At 41.3% G+C, this 19224-nt stretch overlaps 2 protein-coding genes across 6 annotated transcripts in view; both read left to right on the top strand.

Moving 5' to 3' along the window:
• The window catches only part of cacnb1 (calcium channel, voltage-dependent, beta 1 subunit), a 30832-nt gene extending 17253 nt beyond the window's left edge, over nucleotides 1–13579 (top strand). Inside the window, exons 5-15 of one of the 5 annotated variants that reach the window (XM_014031744.1) lie at nucleotides 825–961; nucleotides 1178–1245; nucleotides 3830–3858; nucleotides 5984–6064; nucleotides 6143–6201; nucleotides 6280–6389; nucleotides 7954–7962; nucleotides 9210–9361; nucleotides 10524–10619; nucleotides 10704–10889; nucleotides 12860–13579. In XM_014031744.1, the coding sequence (XP_013887198.1) occupies nucleotides 825–961; nucleotides 1178–1245; nucleotides 3830–3858; nucleotides 5984–6064; nucleotides 6143–6201; nucleotides 6280–6389; nucleotides 7954–7962; nucleotides 9210–9361; nucleotides 10524–10619; nucleotides 10704–10889; nucleotides 12860–13396 (1464 nt within the window). In that variant the 3' untranslated portion in view covers nucleotides 13397–13579. Of the gene's footprint in view, nucleotides 1–824; nucleotides 962–1177; nucleotides 1246–3359; nucleotides 3521–3829; nucleotides 3859–5983; nucleotides 6065–6142; nucleotides 6202–6279; nucleotides 6390–7953; nucleotides 7963–9209; nucleotides 9362–10523; nucleotides 10620–10703; nucleotides 11925–12859 lie in introns of those variants that run through there. The other 4 variants (XM_014031741.1, XM_014031742.1, XM_014031745.1 and 1 more) reach the window with 4 other exon arrangements.
• Nucleotides 13580–17907: 4328 nt separating this feature from the next.
• The window catches only part of arl5c (ADP-ribosylation factor-like 5C), a 3252-nt gene continuing 1935 nt past the window's right edge, over nucleotides 17908–19224 (top strand). Inside the window, exons 1-4 of the mRNA XM_014031740.1 lie at nucleotides 17908–18096; nucleotides 18345–18405; nucleotides 18493–18640; nucleotides 18767–18850. Of these exons, the coding sequence (XP_013887194.1) occupies nucleotides 18051–18096; nucleotides 18345–18405; nucleotides 18493–18640; nucleotides 18767–18850 (339 nt within the window). The 5' untranslated portion in view covers nucleotides 17908–18050. The remainder of the gene's footprint in view (nucleotides 18097–18344; nucleotides 18406–18492; nucleotides 18641–18766; nucleotides 18851–19224) is intronic.

The raw sequence follows: 19224 nt of genomic DNA, 5'->3' as shown, positions 1-19224 counted from the left end.
ACATTTTGTGTGAGAATGTTGATGATTTAAAAAATGAAGTTTTATGCAGCAAAGATGAAGAAAGAACACCAGGTAAAAGCTAAAGCACGTAGAACATTAGCTACAAGCTTAAACAAACAAACAGGATATCACCTAAATGCTAAAACACAGAACACCAGCTAAAAGCTAAAAAATGCCAGATAAAAAAACGCCAGCTTAAAGCTAAAATAAACAGAACAACAGCTAAAGGCTAAAACACACACAACACCAGCTAGAAGCTAAAACACACAGAACACCCTAAAACACACAGAACACCAGCTAAAGGCTAAAACACACAGAACACCAGCTAGAAGTTAAAACACACAGAACACCAGCTAGAAGCTAAAACACACAGAACACCAGCTAAAGGCTAAAACACACAGAACACCAGCTAAAGACTAAAACACAGAGAGCACTAGCTAAAGAATAAAAGTAGCAAAATGTTACCTAAAAGCTAAAGAATTAAAGATAGCTAAAAGAGAAAAAGCCTACCGGAAAGTATCTGATTTCTACCTAGATGCTAAAATGGTCAAAAAGCTAATTTACAGCTAAATGTAGCTGAAAACTTGCTAAAACATAATTGGAGCAAAATGCTACCTAAAAGCTAATGTGGAAAAAAAAAAGCTTGAAAGAGCAGTTTGTTAGAGTGGTGCTAAAATAACAGAAGACTTACAGAAATGAAAAATGAACAAAATGCTAGTAAAAGCAATGAAGGCTAGCTAAAAGTTTGATTATAGCTTTAACAGTGCTTGAGGATCTGGAGCTTTATGGTTTACTTGATGCCTGGTCGTTTGTTGTTTCTGCAGAAGTACAACAACGACTGGTGGATCGGACGTCTGGTGAAGGAGGGATGCGAGGTGGGCTTCATTCCCAGCCCCGTCAAACTGGAGAACACCCGTCAGCTGCAGGAGCAACGGATGAGACAAAACCGGCTCAGCTCCAGGTGAGAACGAACGAGCCGACAGACACTTCTGTTTGTGAAACGGGTCAAACGTGAATCACTGCTCGTCCACCAGGTGACTGTAAAACAAACTAAAACAAACGTCAAGCTGTGAGTCACTTCKTTCTGTGACACATGCCGGGCTTTGATTTACCACGTCAAGTTCCCTTTCAACATCATTTATTTGTATTTGTTGTTTCTGTTTTTATTTTGTGGCAGTAAATCTGGAGGAAGTTCTAGTCTGGACGTTGCCACGGGAACCCGCAGGCCCACCCCTCCAGGAACAGGTGAGGTCGCCTCGTTAGCAGCGCGCCTGACGTTTAAATAAAGATGTGAACTGTCTGGAACATGAATCACGGCGCGTCTCGGCGGGTTCCTGAGTGAAGTGAAAGGGTCTTAAGAGGTCCGTCATTAGCACTTCAGGACAGGACTGAAATAAAGACGAGATCGGACTGCAGGCATTAACGTAGTTCAGTGCGTCTGGATTGTTCCAGCATCACAGATAAACAAAGAGATGTTAAAATTAATCATCATAAAAAAGAACAGCTGTATGTACGGAGCTAAATTACGACATAAAGTTTGCTAAACGCAGTTTTTTTTAAACTGGAAAAAAAGGGATTTAAACTGACATATATATATATATATTTTTTTTAAGTTCAAAACTGCTTGCCACATTCTAGTTTTTTGTGGGCGGAGCCTCAGATGAACATAGAACGATGATAAACGAGATGATAAACAGAATATTCATGAAGTTTTAAAGACATTTCTAGTTCCCACGGTTCCTGTTAAAATATTTTGGAGAAGGGGTCTCTGCAGACGAGTAGTTGAAGCCGGTTCACAACAGACACACCTGATTGGACGAACTTTTTTCAAGGGACACACCTGATTGGACGAGCACAAAGGGGGCGTTACGAAGCACACCACCTGATTGGATGATCGTTGCTCTGGTGTTTCTTTAAGTTATTAGCGTAGCGAAGAGGTTAGAGAAGATGAGTCTGTGATCAGAAGTTTGCTGGTTCAACTCCCCGAACCAACCAGCTCCATTTTGGGCCCTTGAGCAAGGCTCTTAACCCCTCACTGCTCCACATATGTGTTCACATGTGCGATGGGCAAAATGCAGAGAACTAATTGCCCCGCTGCGGGACAATAAAGACTCATAAAACCTAATAATAAAATCTAAATCTTACTTTGGAAAGAGACTCTTTAGAAGTCTATATTGGAATTATTTAGCCCTACCCGTCATTTGACCCTAAAATTAACCCCTTGATTCAATGATTTGGCCCTTCCCACCCTACTATTAACGCCTATGCCTCAGTTTTGGCTGCTAAAATGATTGTGAAAGTAGTTAAAGTCAAAAGTGAACGAAAAAATGAAAGAGAAGAACCAAATTTTTCGAAAAACTAGCCAATCAGTGTATATGCTTCAGAACACCTACTCTTCAGAAATGACTGCAGAGACCCCTACTTGATATTTTGTGCAGCCGCTGTGTTGAGCTGTCAGTCATGATACCACACCTACAGCCATCTGAGGRCCCGCCCCAATGCCAAAACAGGGGGCGGGGCTTCATAAATTATGAACTGACAAACAAAAATCTGAAACTGAAAAAAAAAATTAGAATCTGAAAAGTAGTTCTGAACTTTTTATTTTTTCAGTTTCAATTTATTTTTTGATTAAAAAAATTTTTTTTGCTTCAAAAATTTTCTTTCAGTTTCAAGAACATTTTATTTAACAAACCTTAAACCTAAAACATCAACTTTGTAATAATGAGATAAAATGCCCACCTGTTGATATACAAACTGTGTCTGTTACTCCCTGACGGCCACGTTAATCAGAGGCAGGCAAAAAAAAAAAAAAAAACGAAAGTCTCAGTCTGAGTCGGATTTTACAATAACTGAGGTTATTTCAGAGTTACTTCATTCAAGATGTTGCTTAAAGTGAAAATTTGAATAATTTAGTAAACAGTCATCCTGCAGCTGCATCTTATTGCAACTTTTCTGTGGTTTTTGCCATTTTTGGGGCATTAACAGGATTGTTTCTCCTGTTTCAAACGGTTATAAGAAGGTAAATCAGTTTTTGCGAGATAAATAAATGGAGACATTTGGTCCGGCTCCTTCTTTTCTTCTCATCTATTTTTTGTTATCCGTTTGTTTCGCAGCTCCTCCACTTTTCACACGTCTCTCACATCCACACTTCAAGTTTAGCTCATTTCATGCTCACTTCACCTTCACCTCTCTGCTGTTACACATCTGTTCTCCTGATAATCTGTGTGATTCTCGCTCTCGAGCACCTGTCGTTTATTTTCAGCCTTTCTTTTGTCGTCTCCTTCTCCTTCTTTTTGTTGTCTCTCATGTTCTTCCTGGTTTTGCTTTCTCCTCTTCGTCCTCTTCCGCTCTGTCCTCAGCTCACGTGGACATGTCCACGGGGTCCTTTGATGCTGAAACGCTTGACCTGGATGCCGAGGAGCCCCCTGAGTCCCAGGGTGACCCTCACTCGCCCAAGGGCACGTCAGGCAGCGTAATATCCCCCCAGGCCAACGCCCACCGACTGCCCTTCTTTAAGAAGGTAACAGGGGCCTGGGACATCTTCCTCCTCCTCCTCCTCCTCCTCCTCCTCCAGCTCTGGTCAGGTGTAATCTTTCCCAGTCTCCCAGTAACCGCTCACGACTAAACCCGGATCTAACCCTGTTTGGCCCTTTCTTTTCATGAAGCTGCGACGTGTTTGAATCAAACCAGCTGTTGTCGGCGTCAAACTAACCGATACTGTCTAAAATGATCTAAAACCAGCTCCTCTACTCTAATTTTAACCTGTCAATAACAAAACATGCTCTTGTTTTTGTGCTTCTTTTGGCTATTCTGTGGAATGATGCTGTAGGTGGTCCGGCTAAACAGAAACAGAAGTCGGTGAGTGTTTGTTCTCAGTGCTAACGTCAAAGGTACTTGTTGCAAAGCTGACAATAACGAACAAAAAACGGTGAATGGATTGAATTTTTGAGCAGATTTTATCGATCTTGAGCATTTGTTTACCGGCAGAAACAGCCAAAGTGACTGAAAACAGCTCAAAGTTATTGGACAGTCGTGATTTAAAGTACCCGTYACATGAAATTTTAGTGATATATTTGAGTGCGTGTTTGGAAAGATAAAATTAATGATGAACTGAAAACCAAAATTCACGATACTGAAATGAGCAGTTGTTGAGATATTTGCATAAGCAGAAACAGGAAGTGATGTCAAAGGGGAATAACTGAATGAGTTGCTACAACAGCTAACAACAGACTGCAAAGAATCAGATGTTTCTGTAAATTATTCAGAGTCACTATCAGATAGATAAAGAAGAGTCAGATTTATAAAGACCAGGAAGTTACCCTTTTTTAAAAGAGTTCCCCTTTGACATCACTTCCTGTTTCACTTGGACTGCAACATATTCAGCAAAAAACATGCACGTTTTGTGACAAACTGGGTGAAAAACGTGAATGATGCCAGTTTTCTTAAATTCTTAAAAGTTAGGATATTTTCTTTATTTTTTGTACGTGAAGAAAAAGCATGTCATAGGCACTTTAAGCTTCTATGTGGTTTGATTTTGTTTACATTGAGTGTGGACCCGCATTTTAAATCTGCATATCAGGAAACCTACTGGACCGAACTCTCTCTAAAAGCACCATTTAGTCCAGGAAAACCTTTTTTTGTTCAATTCTGAACTTTGCAGCGAATACCTTTGAATCACGTTGTCTCGTGATGTCGCTCAACTTTCTCAACATTTCAAATCTGTCTCAAACCCTGCTCCTTTCAGACTGCTTTCCCTTTTCATTCCTAACAGCTGATCTGAGTGTTTGTACCTTATTACTTTACAACTGACTATAAAGCAACAAAACAGGAGGAATATTTTCTGCACATATTAGTTACATTATTTTCTCTCTGTTCTATAAATATTGTAGCTTCTGACTACTCACCTCTCTAAATTGTGCARCGGTTTTTGTGTTAGTCCAAATGAATCAGTGGCACTGTTACGTTCCGTACTCCAGCTTTGCCCCCTTTTCGTTAACAAGAGCCATTCAGAAGCTTTTAAATGATGTATTTCTGGCTCCTGTGAATATAAACAAGGTGAACGAGCCTCAGTTTTTATGTAACGTGTTGCTGAGTCGTGGGTCTGCTCTTCCTGTTCCTGTAAACAGAAGGCATTTCTGATGTTTTTAGGAATCATATTAGTTGAAAAATTCTTCTTTTGGGTCGAAAGAAACATTTTTATTTCTGTTTTTTCAAGTTTTCCAAGGTTTTTTAAATAATTTCTTTGGATTTTGGCTGTTTCACCCATTTACAATCCAAAATGACTTTTTTTTAGAGAAATCTTGTTTTTATGTTTGTCAAGACTCTTAAATGTGACCTCAAGAATAAAAAGGCTCAAAGGATGAACCAGTATTTGGACAAACAGAAAACTATGCAAGTGTTTGTATAGTTGAATTTATATCAAAAATAACAAAGTTTGAGACATAAAATTATATTTTAGCATAAACAGGTTGAGTTTTTACCTGAAAACCTGTCAAACACGTAAAGAATGAAGCATCTTGAAGGGTTTGTTTTCCATTAGTTCTCCCTTCCTTTAATACGTTATAAAATAAAACCTTCAGAAAGCCTGGAGAGCTACATGCAGACATCAGGGGAGGTTTAGTCTTTTTGGCAGCAGRGTCTTTAGTTGTAATTCAGTGTATTTGTACTGTGAAAACCCTTCTGTCATTTGACAGCCTCAATCCGGTGCCAAAGACAGAGAGGAGTGCGAAGTGTGACGTTTGTGTTAAGAGCAGCGGGGAGCTCTCCTGACACTCCGGCGTCTGGATTAATTATGGACACTTTAATTAACGCGAGAGTGCAGACTGAGAAACCGAGGCTGTCTCTGAGCCCTCGCAGATGAAACACGCCGACTCTTAACGTCAATCCGACCTCGGAGGCGTAGATGCATGTAGCTCTGATCTGTGTCAAACTGAGTGTAAACACGACAAGATGATTCACTCCCGTCTCCTCTCCTCCGGCTCAGATGGAGCACGTTCCCCCGTACGACGTGGTTCCCTCCATGAGACCCATCATCCTCGTCGGACCCTCGCTGAAAGGCTACGAGGTAAGCAAGAAAAATGAGCCACGCGTGCACGTTTAGCCTAACTTTGCCTCAAACATGGTTTTTATTATTGCTTCCCAGGTTACAGACATGATGCAGAAAGCGCTTTTTGACTTTCTGAAACATAAGTTTGAGGGCAGGTAAGAATAAAAACTAATCAAAGCATCCTGTATTAGCTCTCTGTTTGGTTTTTCATCTATTTCAACTCTGCTTTTCAGAATATCTATCACACGCGTGACAGCAGACATCTCCCTGGCCAAACGTTCAGTCCTCAACAACCCCAGCAAACACACCATCATCGAGCGCTCCAGCACCCGCTCCAGTCTGGGTGAGGACAAGCTCCTTTTTATTAAAATAAATGAAAATAAATAAACAAACACCATTCAAACAAGACCTGACTAAACATAAAGCAGCATAGAGAGAAACGGGGAGAAAACATCTCTGTTCATTGTGTTTTGTCGCTGAACATATTTCACTTTGTGTTTCATATCTATAACGCTTTGAGTGTTTTAATTTAGTCAGATAGTTTATGCTTCAGCTGCATTTTCAGTAATTTGAACTTTATTTTTAAAAATAACTTAAAAATAATTAGTTTTTTAAATTCGAGACCTAAGGTGTGTTCACACCGAACACGTTTTGAGTAGCAGGAGCAGCCGGTTTACATGCGAAGTCTATGGTGGACACGTGGCTAGGGGTCTCGCGCTGCGCAATGAAGCCGTAGGTGTGGTTTAAGCATTTGGTGTGCATGTGGTGCGTCCAAAGCAGCCAACGCTTGAGTTAAAAAATCTGAACTTTTGCTGCGCGATGTGCTGCGTCAACCAATCAGAGAGACTCATTTTTCCACGTGACAGTTTTCTTAATGTTGCCCACCAACCTGAAACAGACGGACAGGAGCACTTTGGCTGAAATCGACCGTCTGCAGTTGGTGTTCTGGCAGGAGATATCAGCACTGATGAGGGTCAGCGGCTCGTTAAACTGACCGCGGTGTTAAACTGGGCTCGGGACAAAAATAGTTCATCAGCTCACAGCTCCTGGAGTGAACTCAACAAACAGACCACTTCTAAATTATCTGGTGAATTAATTACTGGTGATCGCAACATTCACTTGCTCTCAGTAAATAAAGCAAAATCATTTCATCTTTATTTCATCAGCCATTAAAGACAGACCAGGGAAAAAAACAAGACGCTCCTCCCATAAAACCATCTCCAGATGCACGCCGAGTTTCGTTCCAATCTGAACGTAGCTCGTCCAACTTGAGGCATTTGGCGTGTTTTAGATGCTCAAAATGCGTTCGGTGTGAACGTATCTTTACAGTGTTAGCTTGCCCCACACGGGGCACCACAAATTTGAACACATTGTTCATATTTAGCTCACTTTCTGAGAGTAAAATCCTAATTTAAATATTTCCACAAACATTTTCTTTTGCTGTGGTACAAAATACCACAGGCCAGGTACATTAGAATCTTTGGAGAACTTTTCAACTTTAGCATCCACAGGCTGTTGACCTGTTTTTTGAGTCTATAAGTTGCATTTCTGGTTTTAAACACTTACTATGTTTGCAGGTTTCTTTTTAGTGGTTGTTTTTCTTACAACTTACACTTGAAACCCTTTTCAACTAAATACTTCACAAGAAAAAGAAACAAATATAACTTGGACTTTTTCAATAAAAAGTTTACGATAAACATTCAGTAAATCACTCAAGGTGAAAAATCAAAAGTTATAAAAACTTTTCTCCAGAGTCGACACCTGGGCACAATTAGACAACAGACGTTCGTCATAACTCTTTTATTTCCAGCTTTGAACGAGTCTGATCTTTCATCCTTTCTTTTTTTTCATCCTGTCATTCCTGCCCTCCACCCATCCTCCTCCTCTTCCTCTATCTTTTGATTCAGACGTACTGGGTACGTATGCTCTCCTCGCAACAAAACAACCGAGCCTCTTTGCCTCCTTCCTTCTCCCACTTTTTTTTTGTCTTCTAACTATATTCATCATCTGCTCGTGCACTGCTCGTCTGCTTGCCTGTAAGTTTCTCTGTTCCTCATACTTCTGTGTGACAGCCAACAAAAAGGAAAAAAAAAACAAGCAGGAAGACATCTATGAAAGGGCAGCAGAGAGGTTAAACAAGCAGAGGGAGCTTTACGTACAACCCGAGTTTATGTCAAAAAAGATCTGATAGTTTGAAGCATAGGGTTTTGTGAGATTTTCAGATTCTGTTTCTTATTCTAGATTTGTTCGTCCTTACATTAGTTCTTCAAAAAAAAAAAAAAAGAACAGGACGTCCTTTTTTGTTTAAAACAGTAAATTTGACCTCATAAAATTAGCTTGATCGTGATTGAAGAGTTACATTTGAAAAGTCTTTGTTGAGAGTTAATGAAAACTCAACCTGATATTTTTTAAATGAGCTAAAGTTCCTTATCAACTCACAGAAGCCCCGTTCGAGCTTTAATTCCTCATCCCTCTGCCCCTCTGCAGGCAGCCAAAACGCATGCAAGAGTGGTGCCTCCGTTATCTCGCTCTGCCACCGGGTCGGCGGCGGCACGCCTCCTCGAGCCTGATTTCCACTTTTAATCCCTCTCCTTTACCGGGAGCTGATTAACGGGCTGAAATGTGGCTTAAATGTTAGGTTTTTGCAGGCTGTTGTTGAGGAACAATGAAAACCAACCGTCATAACCATCCACAGATATGAATGGCTCACCTGGTCGAGTAATTACTGCTGTGTTTCTGGCGCTAACAGGAATTAACTTTGTTTTTTTTTTGTTGGTTATTTTTGGCTTTTGTTTTTGTTTTAGTGATAAATTGTGGCCTTATTGTAAGCTAAGCACCACAGGCAACTCATTTCTAAGTGCCTCCTTTCATAATGACATTTAAATAAAAAAATGTACTGGAAAAAATAAAAATACAAAACGTCTGAGGGTGGCAACTGAATGAGGATGCTGCAGTGTTCCATTTAGCTTCACATAAATGGAACTTAAACTGTGCTCCGGTTCGATTTATGTGCTGAGAAGTGTGTGTGTGTTCTTTGTTTTAGTATTATTATTATTATGGTCTGAGAACTCTTCAACATGCATGAGTAATTACTAACATGCCCAAAGTAGAGGCTCGTTGAAGAGATATTTATGTGTATTTATGTTTTTTTCTGGACTTCCAGCTGAGGTGCAGAGTGAGATCGAGCGTATCTTTGAGCTGGCACGGACCCTCCAGCTCGTTGCTTTGGATGCAGACACCATCAACCACCCCTCTCAGCTGGCTAAGACCTCCCTGGCTCCCATTATTGTCTACATCAAAATAGCCTCGCCTAAGGTAAGACAGAAAGTAGCTGCCTGCGGATAATCATCAGCCAGCACATGAATGTATTTATCTCTCGCAGTTTTACATTAATCTGGTAAATCTGGTTCATTCTACGCAACCAGGTTAATCTGAGTCGATCACTAAAATAACCCAGGCTATTTGAGTCACGAGTTGTTCATGATTGTGAGTGTAGTGTGTAGTCAAAAAGAAAAAATTGTATAGGTCTTCTGGACGGGTTCTTCTCTAATGAAATGTTTCTTCTCTCCTCCAAGAGACTTCAGTCTGAGAGTTTCAGGCAAAATTCAGGCTTTTAAGCCCTGCTTCCATGTGACTGATACTCACGTCACATGGCTATCGTTGACACCTAATTAACACCTATTGTTAACAGGGGGTGGAGTGATACTGGCAATAGCAGCACTGTAGGAGGGGGACAACTGAAAACGGAGGCCTCCACCTCTGTTTAATGATGGACGGTCTTTCTTCACAAAAATGGCTTCTTTAACTCCTCTCTCAAACCAACGTTCCTCTCTATCAAGAATGAGAACATCCTCATCTCTGAAAGAGTGACCGCTGGCCTGTAAATGASTGAAAACTGCAGAGTTCTGGCCATTAGATGTAGCTCGTCTGTGTTGGGACATTCTTTTGAACAGTGGCTCTTTGTTTCCCCGATGTATAACTGGTCGCAGTCCTCCTGGCACTTAACAGCATATACAACATTGCTCWMTTTYTGCCGGGGKACCGGATCTTTGGGGTGAACCAGCCTTTGCCGTAATGTGTTTTGGGGTTTGAAAGCCACTGGGACATCATGTTTAGAAAATAAACGTCTCAGTTTCTCAGAAACACCCACAACATACGTACGCAAACATACGCAACACTGTAGTGTGTAGTGTGTAGGGCGAGGGTGTAGCCACTGATTGGGAAAGGCTGTGACTGCTGGATATGGGCACCAGTGACCCTAGAAAAGGAATAAACCGGGTATAGATAATTGATAGATGGATGGAATTGGAGTGAGAGGACTCAAATCAATAACTCGAGTTTATCAGGAACTGGTCAAGTTCTAGTTTTACAGATATTGAGCTAAAATTTGATGTGATAGTAGCTGAGAGTCCCACAAAAAACATCAGGAATAATCCTAATCTCAGGGATGAACGTTGTGTAATTTGTTGTGTTTCAGGTTCTCCAGCGGCTCATTAAATCCAGAGGAAAGTCGCAGGCGAAACACCTGAACGTGCAGATGGTTGCAGCTGATAAGCTGGCTCAGTGCCCACCTGTAGGTCCTGCTTTAAGCTTCTTCTTGAGAAGAACTGCGAGGTCGTACCTCAAACAGTGATCGTGTTTTTGCTTTGCGGCGTAGGAGCTGTTCGACATCATCCTGGACGAGAACCAGCTGGAGGATGCGTGCGAACACCTGGCCGATTACCTGGAGGCCTACTGGAAGGCGACACACCCGCCGAGCAGCAACCCCCCCAACCCTCTGCTGAACCGCACCATGGCCACGGCGGCCCTGGCTGCCTCCCCCGAGCCCGTCTCCAACCTGCAGGTACAGGTGCTCACCTCTCTGCGCAGGAACATGGATCTGTGGCCTGACATGGACGGTGCTGTGGGGAGAGAGGAGGAGCACGCTGTCTGAAGACGAAGGGAAGGGGGGCACACTCCGGCAACTTGACCCCAAACTTCTGGGCTTTTTCAAAGTAAAAAAAAAACCTGTTCATGCGGACAGATCCAGATTAGAAACACCTCTTCAGGAAACAACAAAAATGTGATAAAGCGTAGCAAGTATAGAAAACCTACAATTAAAACGAGTCTCCGTTCTGTTCAACACTGTGAAGAAAACAGCCCGACCCGAAGAACCGGACCCTCCATGCTCCTCCAGACCCCGCCCCTTTCACCACAGTCATGAGTAATATCTCCTGCCCCGACCCTCCCCTCGTTATCTCTGCGGCCTCATTTCTCCGCCACATTTTCTTCTCCGAGAGGAAGAATCCAGTTTGCCTTCCTCCTCCGTGTTGCCATGGTACCGCCCCTGAAAACAGCAAGTCACATCCGCCTCTTCAGAGAGCGGGGCTCACTTCGGTTTGTTCGGCCTAATCGATTCACCTGCCGGCTAATCCAGTTTGTTGCTGCGTCCCGGTTGTTGCTGGTTACTCGTTAACCTAACGAGCTTTGGGCTGTTAAATCACTTTACGGTGCAACAGATGAATGTCTACCATTTGCACACAAATGCACACCTTTAGAGCAACAACAGCAGTAAAATGTAGAAGATACTCTGTTTTTTTAAAGTACTAATACCATGTAACGTTGAGCTGGGAGTTGACGATTATTTAGGCAATCAAAAATATTACTTTATTTGCTATGAGCTCATGCAGCCAGCAGATGGTGGTGTTGCATTGGAAGGCATTTCGTTTTGCATTTTTGCTTTGCAGGTTGAAGTGATTTTAGAAAAATTAGTCTCGTTTCACTGATGTTTCAAATAACAAGTCATTTTAGCCGTTAAAGCGATCCACGATTAGTTGTAARATTAGACTTTTTTTTGATAAACATTTATTTTAACTGTAAAATAAAGACTGTAAAAATACTGTAGGGTGTTCAGTTTTCATAATTTTTAAACTAAATTTTTAAAAATATATTACTCAGACAAATCCATTTTATTTACACACAAAGCATTCTGGGTAAATGATGACATGGATAGGTCCTCGGTGCGAGGCTGCTAGCGAGCTATATCTACCACAATATCTGATGATCGACTCTTAAATGAAACCAGAGAGCGCTGACAGAGAGGAGAAGGTAGAAATGACTCAGCCTGGAACTGAAAATATGGATGGAGGACCTCAGTTTAGCTTGTTAATTTGTTGTGCTAGCGCCGAGCTAATACATATAAGGCAATATAGCATCTGCACTAAAGCTAACAGGCTAAGCTGAGGTTGTTCTTCCATGAAGCAGCTCTGTTGTCCTCCATCCATATTTTCAGTTCCAGGCTGAGTCATTTCTACCTTCTCCTCTCTGTCAACGCTCTCTGGTTTCATTTAAAAGAGTCGATCATCAGATATTGTCCAAGATTAACCTTCAGGGTGGATATAGCTCGCTCACACCGAGGACCTATCCACGTCATCATTTACCCAGAATGCTTTGCGTGTAAATAAAATGGCTCAGTCAGTGTTAAAATATATATTTTAAAGTTTACTAAACTAAGCAGACTACAGTATTTTTGCAGTCTTTATTTTACAGTTAAACATTTGTTTATCAAATAAAGTTTCATGTTACAACTAATCGTGGATCCCTTTAAGCTAAAGTTTGTGTGCGGTGAGTTATTCACACCACATCTCACAAGCTCACAAAATGTTGCACGAGATTATCCATAACATCCTTTAAAATGGTTTGACTCCACCTTAAACTAAGTTAATCTTGTGTTTTTCTTAAAGGCACCGCCTGCTGACTCTAACGACTGACGGTTTGGTCTGCTGTTTGCGTCTCTGCATGGTTTGTGTGTGGCATGGGTGTGATTGGCTGCAGGGTCCGTACCTGGTGCACGGCGAGCAGAAGCGGGACGGGGTTCTGACCGAGTGCGGCGGGAGCAGCGCCCTGCACGACTACCAGACGGACCTGGGCGGGAAGCCTCAGCAGCAGCAGCAGATGTACCTGCGGTCGTCGCGAGGTCAGCTGCGGGGCGGCAGCGGGCGAGGCCTGTCCCGGCAGGACACCTTCGACTCGGAGACCCAGGGCAGCCGGGACTCGGCCTACACCGAGGCCGGGGACTCCTGCATGGACATCGAGACCGACCCGTACGAGGAGCCCGAGCCGTACCGAGGGGGCGGAGGCAGCCGCCTCCACCTGGCGCAGCATCARGGCCGACAGGCCTCCTGGGAGGACGAGGGCGCCGAGCCGGACCAGGAGAACCTGAACCACCCCTCGATGCCGAGCCAGACTCAGCCGCTGCACGGACGCGCCAAGCTGAGGGAGCGTTACTGCCAGGACCCCGTGGACACCGGGTCCAACATGGGCCGCAACAAGAACCAGGACGACTGGGGGAAGGACGTGTACATCCACTGAAGGACGCGGAGACGGAAAAGGTTCTGGTTCTCAAATGGAGCTGAATGTGGGTTTGGGGCCAACAAAACCGTGTTTACATCCCAGTAAAATGTAAATCTACACTTCAACTGCCACATCAAGTTCTTGCAAACTGAGTTATTTATGTTTTGGAGAAATAAATTAAATGTTCTGTTAATAACTGCATGAATATCATGGATTTCTTTCCCGACAGCACAAAGGGGCAGTGCGTGCTACAGTTCTAAATCTGTGACTGTAATCCGTACGACCCGACCTCTCCTTGGGTTGTAGAGCATTGAAGGCTGACGGGGCTGTGGTCTGTCATGTCTTAAACAGGGTCTAACGTCACCGTTCCACCGTTTGTGTCGTATCAGGGTCTCTCTTTAGATTGTTCTACCTTTAACTTCCGGGGAACTTTGGGATCCGGAAGTTGGAAGCCTCTCGTTCTCACTCTCTTATCGCTCGGACCTTAAAAAAATGGTAAAGAATTTGCCGTTTTTTACAACCCCGGTTCTAAAAAACATGGGAATTGTGGGAAAAAGTTAATAAAATCAAAATGTTAGAATAGAAAAAAACCAAACATTTCAAATGTTGAAACTCAAAAATTTGGGGACAGGAGCATCAAACAGCTGTAAAATTAAGAAAGATTTAGGGAATATTTTCAACAATAATTTTCAATAAAGTGTATTTTAGTAAGTAACAATGGGCAGAGGTTCACTAGTCTGCAAAAACAATTAAATCTAAAAACAGTGGAAAATTTCAGAATAATGTTTCTCAATGGAAGCTTGAAGACTTTGAATATCCCCTCAGTTTGCTGTGCCATCCATAAATAATGATTAAAGCTCTATCGTGCAAACAGGAAGTCATGTGTGAACACCATCTCAACCAAAACACAGACACTATGTCCTCCGTACTAAATTATCGGTGGTGTTCACAGCTAAGCAAAGAGTTCGGTTCACTAACCACTAATCCACTAAACAAGAATCTTAGCTCCACTAAAGCTAAACCACTAAACAGATGAAAATTACTGTAAGCTAATGCTAACTGCTAACACGATTGTCAGTCGTCATCTCTGTCCACTTGAAGAGCTGTTAGCTTTCTATTTCATTTGAAGGTGTGTGGGTGATACTTCCAGTGTACCCTTTTCAAAATAAAGCATTTCTTTGATCGTATAAATACTGACTAAAGTTAGTCAAACCACAAATAACAAATACTTTATCATATTTTATACATACAGTTTTTGTATTTGTTATTTAAATGTTGTAAAATGTTATTTTATTTCTTTCTTACGCTCTTAGTTTGAAATTTAGCTGCTAAAGATGCTACATGCTAACACACGATGCCTGACACATCCAGCACTGCTTGTAAAAGGGGATTATTTTTATTTAATTTGGTATAAATTACATAAAAACATAAGTTATACATTTGTGAGCATCAGTCTGTTAACGTTTCCAAAATTAGCAAAAAGGCTAATCTGCTAAATGAGAAGCTAGTTCTGCTGTTAGCGGAAATGTGCCCACCTCTGCAGAAAAGTTTCTACCAAAAACTCCAAACGTCCCAGCGTTTTTGAGACATGTTGCCGCCACGTTTTAACTTTTGACATGTTTATTGTGTTTCTGGTTTTATTCTCATTTTTCACAACTCCTCAGCGTTTCTGGAACCGAGGCTTCGTAAACTCGGCTTCGCTCACGTCAGCTCGATTAGAACAACAACAACAACAACACACACAAAAAAATAAAAACACTCCAAAGATGTTTACGTCTTCTTCTTCCCTGACTCGGTTCGGCTTCTGCAGAGGCCTGGACCGGTCCTCCCGTCTGGCCTTCACGGGGCGCAGAGGACGCCCCCTCGGTGCAGCGGCGGTGCGAACGACGTGTCCTGCCTTAGTCGCTCCCACCCTCAAGACACAATTATTTCAAGAAGAAACTCCTTATCACAAGTGCCGGAATGTCTCGCCAAGCCATGTCCACCAGCGGGTGGGACGTCTTAACTCTTGTCACACCTGTTTTCGTACCACGTTTTTATTTATTTTTGTCTCTGCGTGTCTCGTGGCTACTCTGAAGCGTAGCCTGCTGCTGTTTTTGTCTCCTTTTTTTTTCTTTTGCACCAGCCTTATTGTCTGTTCTTGAAGCGCTAACGGTGATATGAAAAGCACTCGTGTGTGAGGTTTAATCACTCCGAACTTCCACTTAAATCGCTCGCTTGTCCGACATTAAACACGGCTCTTCTCTCAATCCTGATTTCTAACTGAATTTGTGTTTTACTTTTTGTTTTCCTGTGAACATTTGCAACTTTTTTTTAAAAAAGAAACTTCAGTTGTTGTGAGGTAGAAGGAGGAGTATCATGCAGGGGGGAGGATAGGAGCTAAAATCCATGAATGTCATTGGTGGGCCGCTCCAGCTCGCCCCTGTCTTCAGTTTAATAAGTAAATATTTAAAAAAATAATCGGTAAATAATGTTGCGTTATTGCAATTGTTAAAAATTATGAAACCACATGTATCATTGGTGCCTGATTGTAGCTACATTTTGCTTTTTTCTGCCTTTCATTTTTAATCTGTGGATAAATTCATATTTTAATTAAAAATTTAATCAGAAAACGAGGCTGTGTGTCGACTCTTCTGTTGTCTCAGTCAATCAGCGCCAGTCCTCAGGCCTTATGATGTCAAACATTTAAATCTGATGGAAATCTTTTCACCCAAACGTGACCCCACCCTGCAGGGAGAGCATGTTCTTTGTTCCAGGACCTGACTGCCTTTTCATGAAAATGTCTCAGATAAGTTCAACGTCACACACTTCTAATTTACCTGGCTCTCCTGTGCTGCAGAGGAAACCTTTGAGATGAATAAATATGATGAAATATTAAGTCTAAAGCTCAAATTGTTGCATATTTCTGATGACACGTGAGGTGTTTGTTAGGTGAAGTCAGAACAGGAAGTTTTTTTTACTTCTGACTGTTCCTTTCTAATCATCTGTGGCTGCTGATGTTTTGCTTAGTTGGAAACTTCACTGTTGTGGTTTGCAGCTTCGACACAGTCAAGAGCTTTAGCTCAGCGCTTCGCTTGCTGAGGTCAACAAGTTGGTGCGGGTGTGATGTCAAAACAACAAGTATTAAACAGGTTCCTGTGTTTTATAACTTCTAAACATTCTTCAGAGAACTAGGTTGAGTTTCAGGCAGAAATAAAAAATGTTAAAGGCTGAAATAAGCAGAACACAGGTTAAAATGAGCTGTGCACAGGTTAAAATGAGCAGAACACAGGTTAAAATGAGCAGAACACAGGTTAAAATGAGCTGTGCACAGGTTAAAATGAGCTGTACACAGGTCAAAATGAGTTGTACACAGGTTAAAATGAGCTGRYCACAGMTTAAAATGAGCTGTACACAGGTTAAAATGAGCAGAACACAGGTTAAAATGAGCAGAACACAGGTTAAAATGAGCAGAACATAAGCTAAACTTAATAGGGCAGAAGCTGAAAACTAAAAGTAGTCAAACAGTTGTTAGAGACTAAATCCATCAAAACCATTGCCTAGCTTAAAACAGGTTAAAAGTGGCAAAAATTACAAAGCAGCCGAACAGAAGCTGAAGTCTGCATTACATGTCAAATCAGCAAAAGAGATGCTAAAGTACAGCTAAAAGTAGTAGAACAGATTAATACTGTAAGCTAAAATCAGCAAAACAGTGGCTGTTAGCAAAATTGTAGCTGACAGCTAAAAAGAGCAGAATAGTAGCTAAAATTTTAAAGTAGCAAAATGCTAACTGGAACCTTCACAGTTAATGTTGCAGCTGCAAATACTAATAAGTCTTCTACAATTACATTTTACTCAGTAAGTACCTGTCCAGAGGACCTAAACTTTTAACAGTTCTGATAAACTTTTCATAGAAAGTATGGTTTGAGGATTATTTTTGGTTGTAAGTCATCAGGAACCAAACTGATTATAATTTAAAAGAAAGTGAATATCTCATGAAATATAAAACAATATGAGCGTTTGATTAGATAATCSAGTTAGATGTATACACCTAAACGAGGTGGAAACACATCATAAAATCTGTTAACTGATAAACTGGGAAATACCCGAACTGTCCAATGAAAAGTTCTGGGGTTTTTTATTTTTATTTTTATTATTCTAAGTTTTTGCTTTCTGTTCCGCTGAGAGAACAAATCACTTCCCTTTTCTGGCTTGAAAAAAACGTTCTTACGTCACCAGTTACGGCTGACGCTTTGCTCGTAGGGCTGCTTTCAGGTACTTCATGAAAATCTCGAAAATCTAAGGTGTTGTTCATTTCCATCTTAAAAACGTGATCAAACAGTTGAAGTGCATTAACTTACATATAAAGTTTAAATATATTTAAAAATTATTAGAAGCAAAAATAACTGTATACAARGTATGTATTTTACATTTAATCAATGTCGCGACTGATCATAAAACGAATCTCTTTCGGTTGTAAGATTTCCCACGACAATTGAACGCATCTCTAACACTGAACACCGAGGTTGTTCTGTTCTGAAGCGCCTCCTTTTAAACGGTGCGAGCGCAGCGGAGACAGGGTTTAAAGGGTAGAAAGCGGAGTGTTTTCTGTCAGTCGTCGGTTGACTTGGTAAAGTTTGTCCTCTTTTTATTCCTGGTATTTATTTTTCTGTCCTTCACCCACCTGTTGAACATGGGACTCCTGCTCACCAAGATGATGGCGGTGTTCGGAGACGCAGGTAAATCTTCAGTTTCTGTATAACTTTCATTCTTATTTATTTTACGTTGTAATAAAACCTCTACAAACTCCAGTATACATGAATAAGTTGGAACAACTTTTACTAGGAGGATATATTTAAATTTTATTTAGTTAAGCTTCAGTTTGGTTATTTTCTGCTCAGTTCATCATTTTATCTTATCTCTGAATGAAGTTACACAACTGGAAAGTCAGCAGGTTTATTTGAACATTGTTGGACTTTCCTTTCAGAGCACAAAGTCATCATTGTGGGTTTGGACAACGCTGGGAAAACCACCATCCTTTACCAGTTGTAAGTATTTTGTTTAACCAGTAGTTTATTAATGAGTTGATCTGATTTGGTCTAATTTTTGATTAATTTCTTTTTTTCCGCTTTCAGTTTGACAAAAGAGGCTGTTCACACGTCACCCACCATCGGCAGCAACGTTGAGGAGATCAATGTTCGAAACACTCACTTCATGGTTTGGGACATCGGAGGACAGGAGAGTCTCCGGGCCAGCTGGTACTCGTACTACTGCAACACTGAGGTACTTTTTTCCCATCTCAGGCAAAAATAAAACTAAAAAAATGAAATACAGCATTACGTGGCTGAGTTCCTAAAGCTTAAGTAACATGTATCTGTGATTTAACCCTGCTTTTTTGTTATTTTACAGATTGTCATTCTGGTCGTGGACAGCACCGATCGAGAGAGACTGACTGTCAGCAAAGAAGAGCTGCACCGGATGCTCGCACATGAGGTACGAACACTCACTCTGTTATATTTATTTACCTTATACTTTATTACGAGCATGTAACCTTAATAACTGGGTGCGTTGTCCTGACCCAAGGGCAGCCTTTTTTCTTTTAAAGGGAACCACGACTAGTTTTAACATTGGACATTATTTGGTAAACACCTACTTAAACTATAAAACAGTTATTACGTATAAAGCACTAGCTAGGTATAACACCACGCATTAGTTATATTATGGTGTTAGTTCCTGAGCTAACATTTTTAGCTCGAGCTAATATTATAGCGCCATAATTATATTAGCTCAGAAACTTACAGTATTAGCTTGGGTGCTAATGCTATATCGCCATATATATGTATTAGCTTGGGTGCTAATGCTATATC

This window comes from Austrofundulus limnaeus, unplaced genomic scaffold (genome assembly GCF_001266775.1).
Source record: "Austrofundulus limnaeus strain Quisiro unplaced genomic scaffold, Austrofundulus_limnaeus-1.0 Scaffold1310, whole genome shotgun sequence".
Classification (NCBI taxonomy): Eukaryota; Metazoa; Chordata; class Actinopteri; order Cyprinodontiformes; family Rivulidae; genus Austrofundulus; species Austrofundulus limnaeus.
This window is presented reverse-complemented; position numbering and strand designations above follow the sequence as displayed.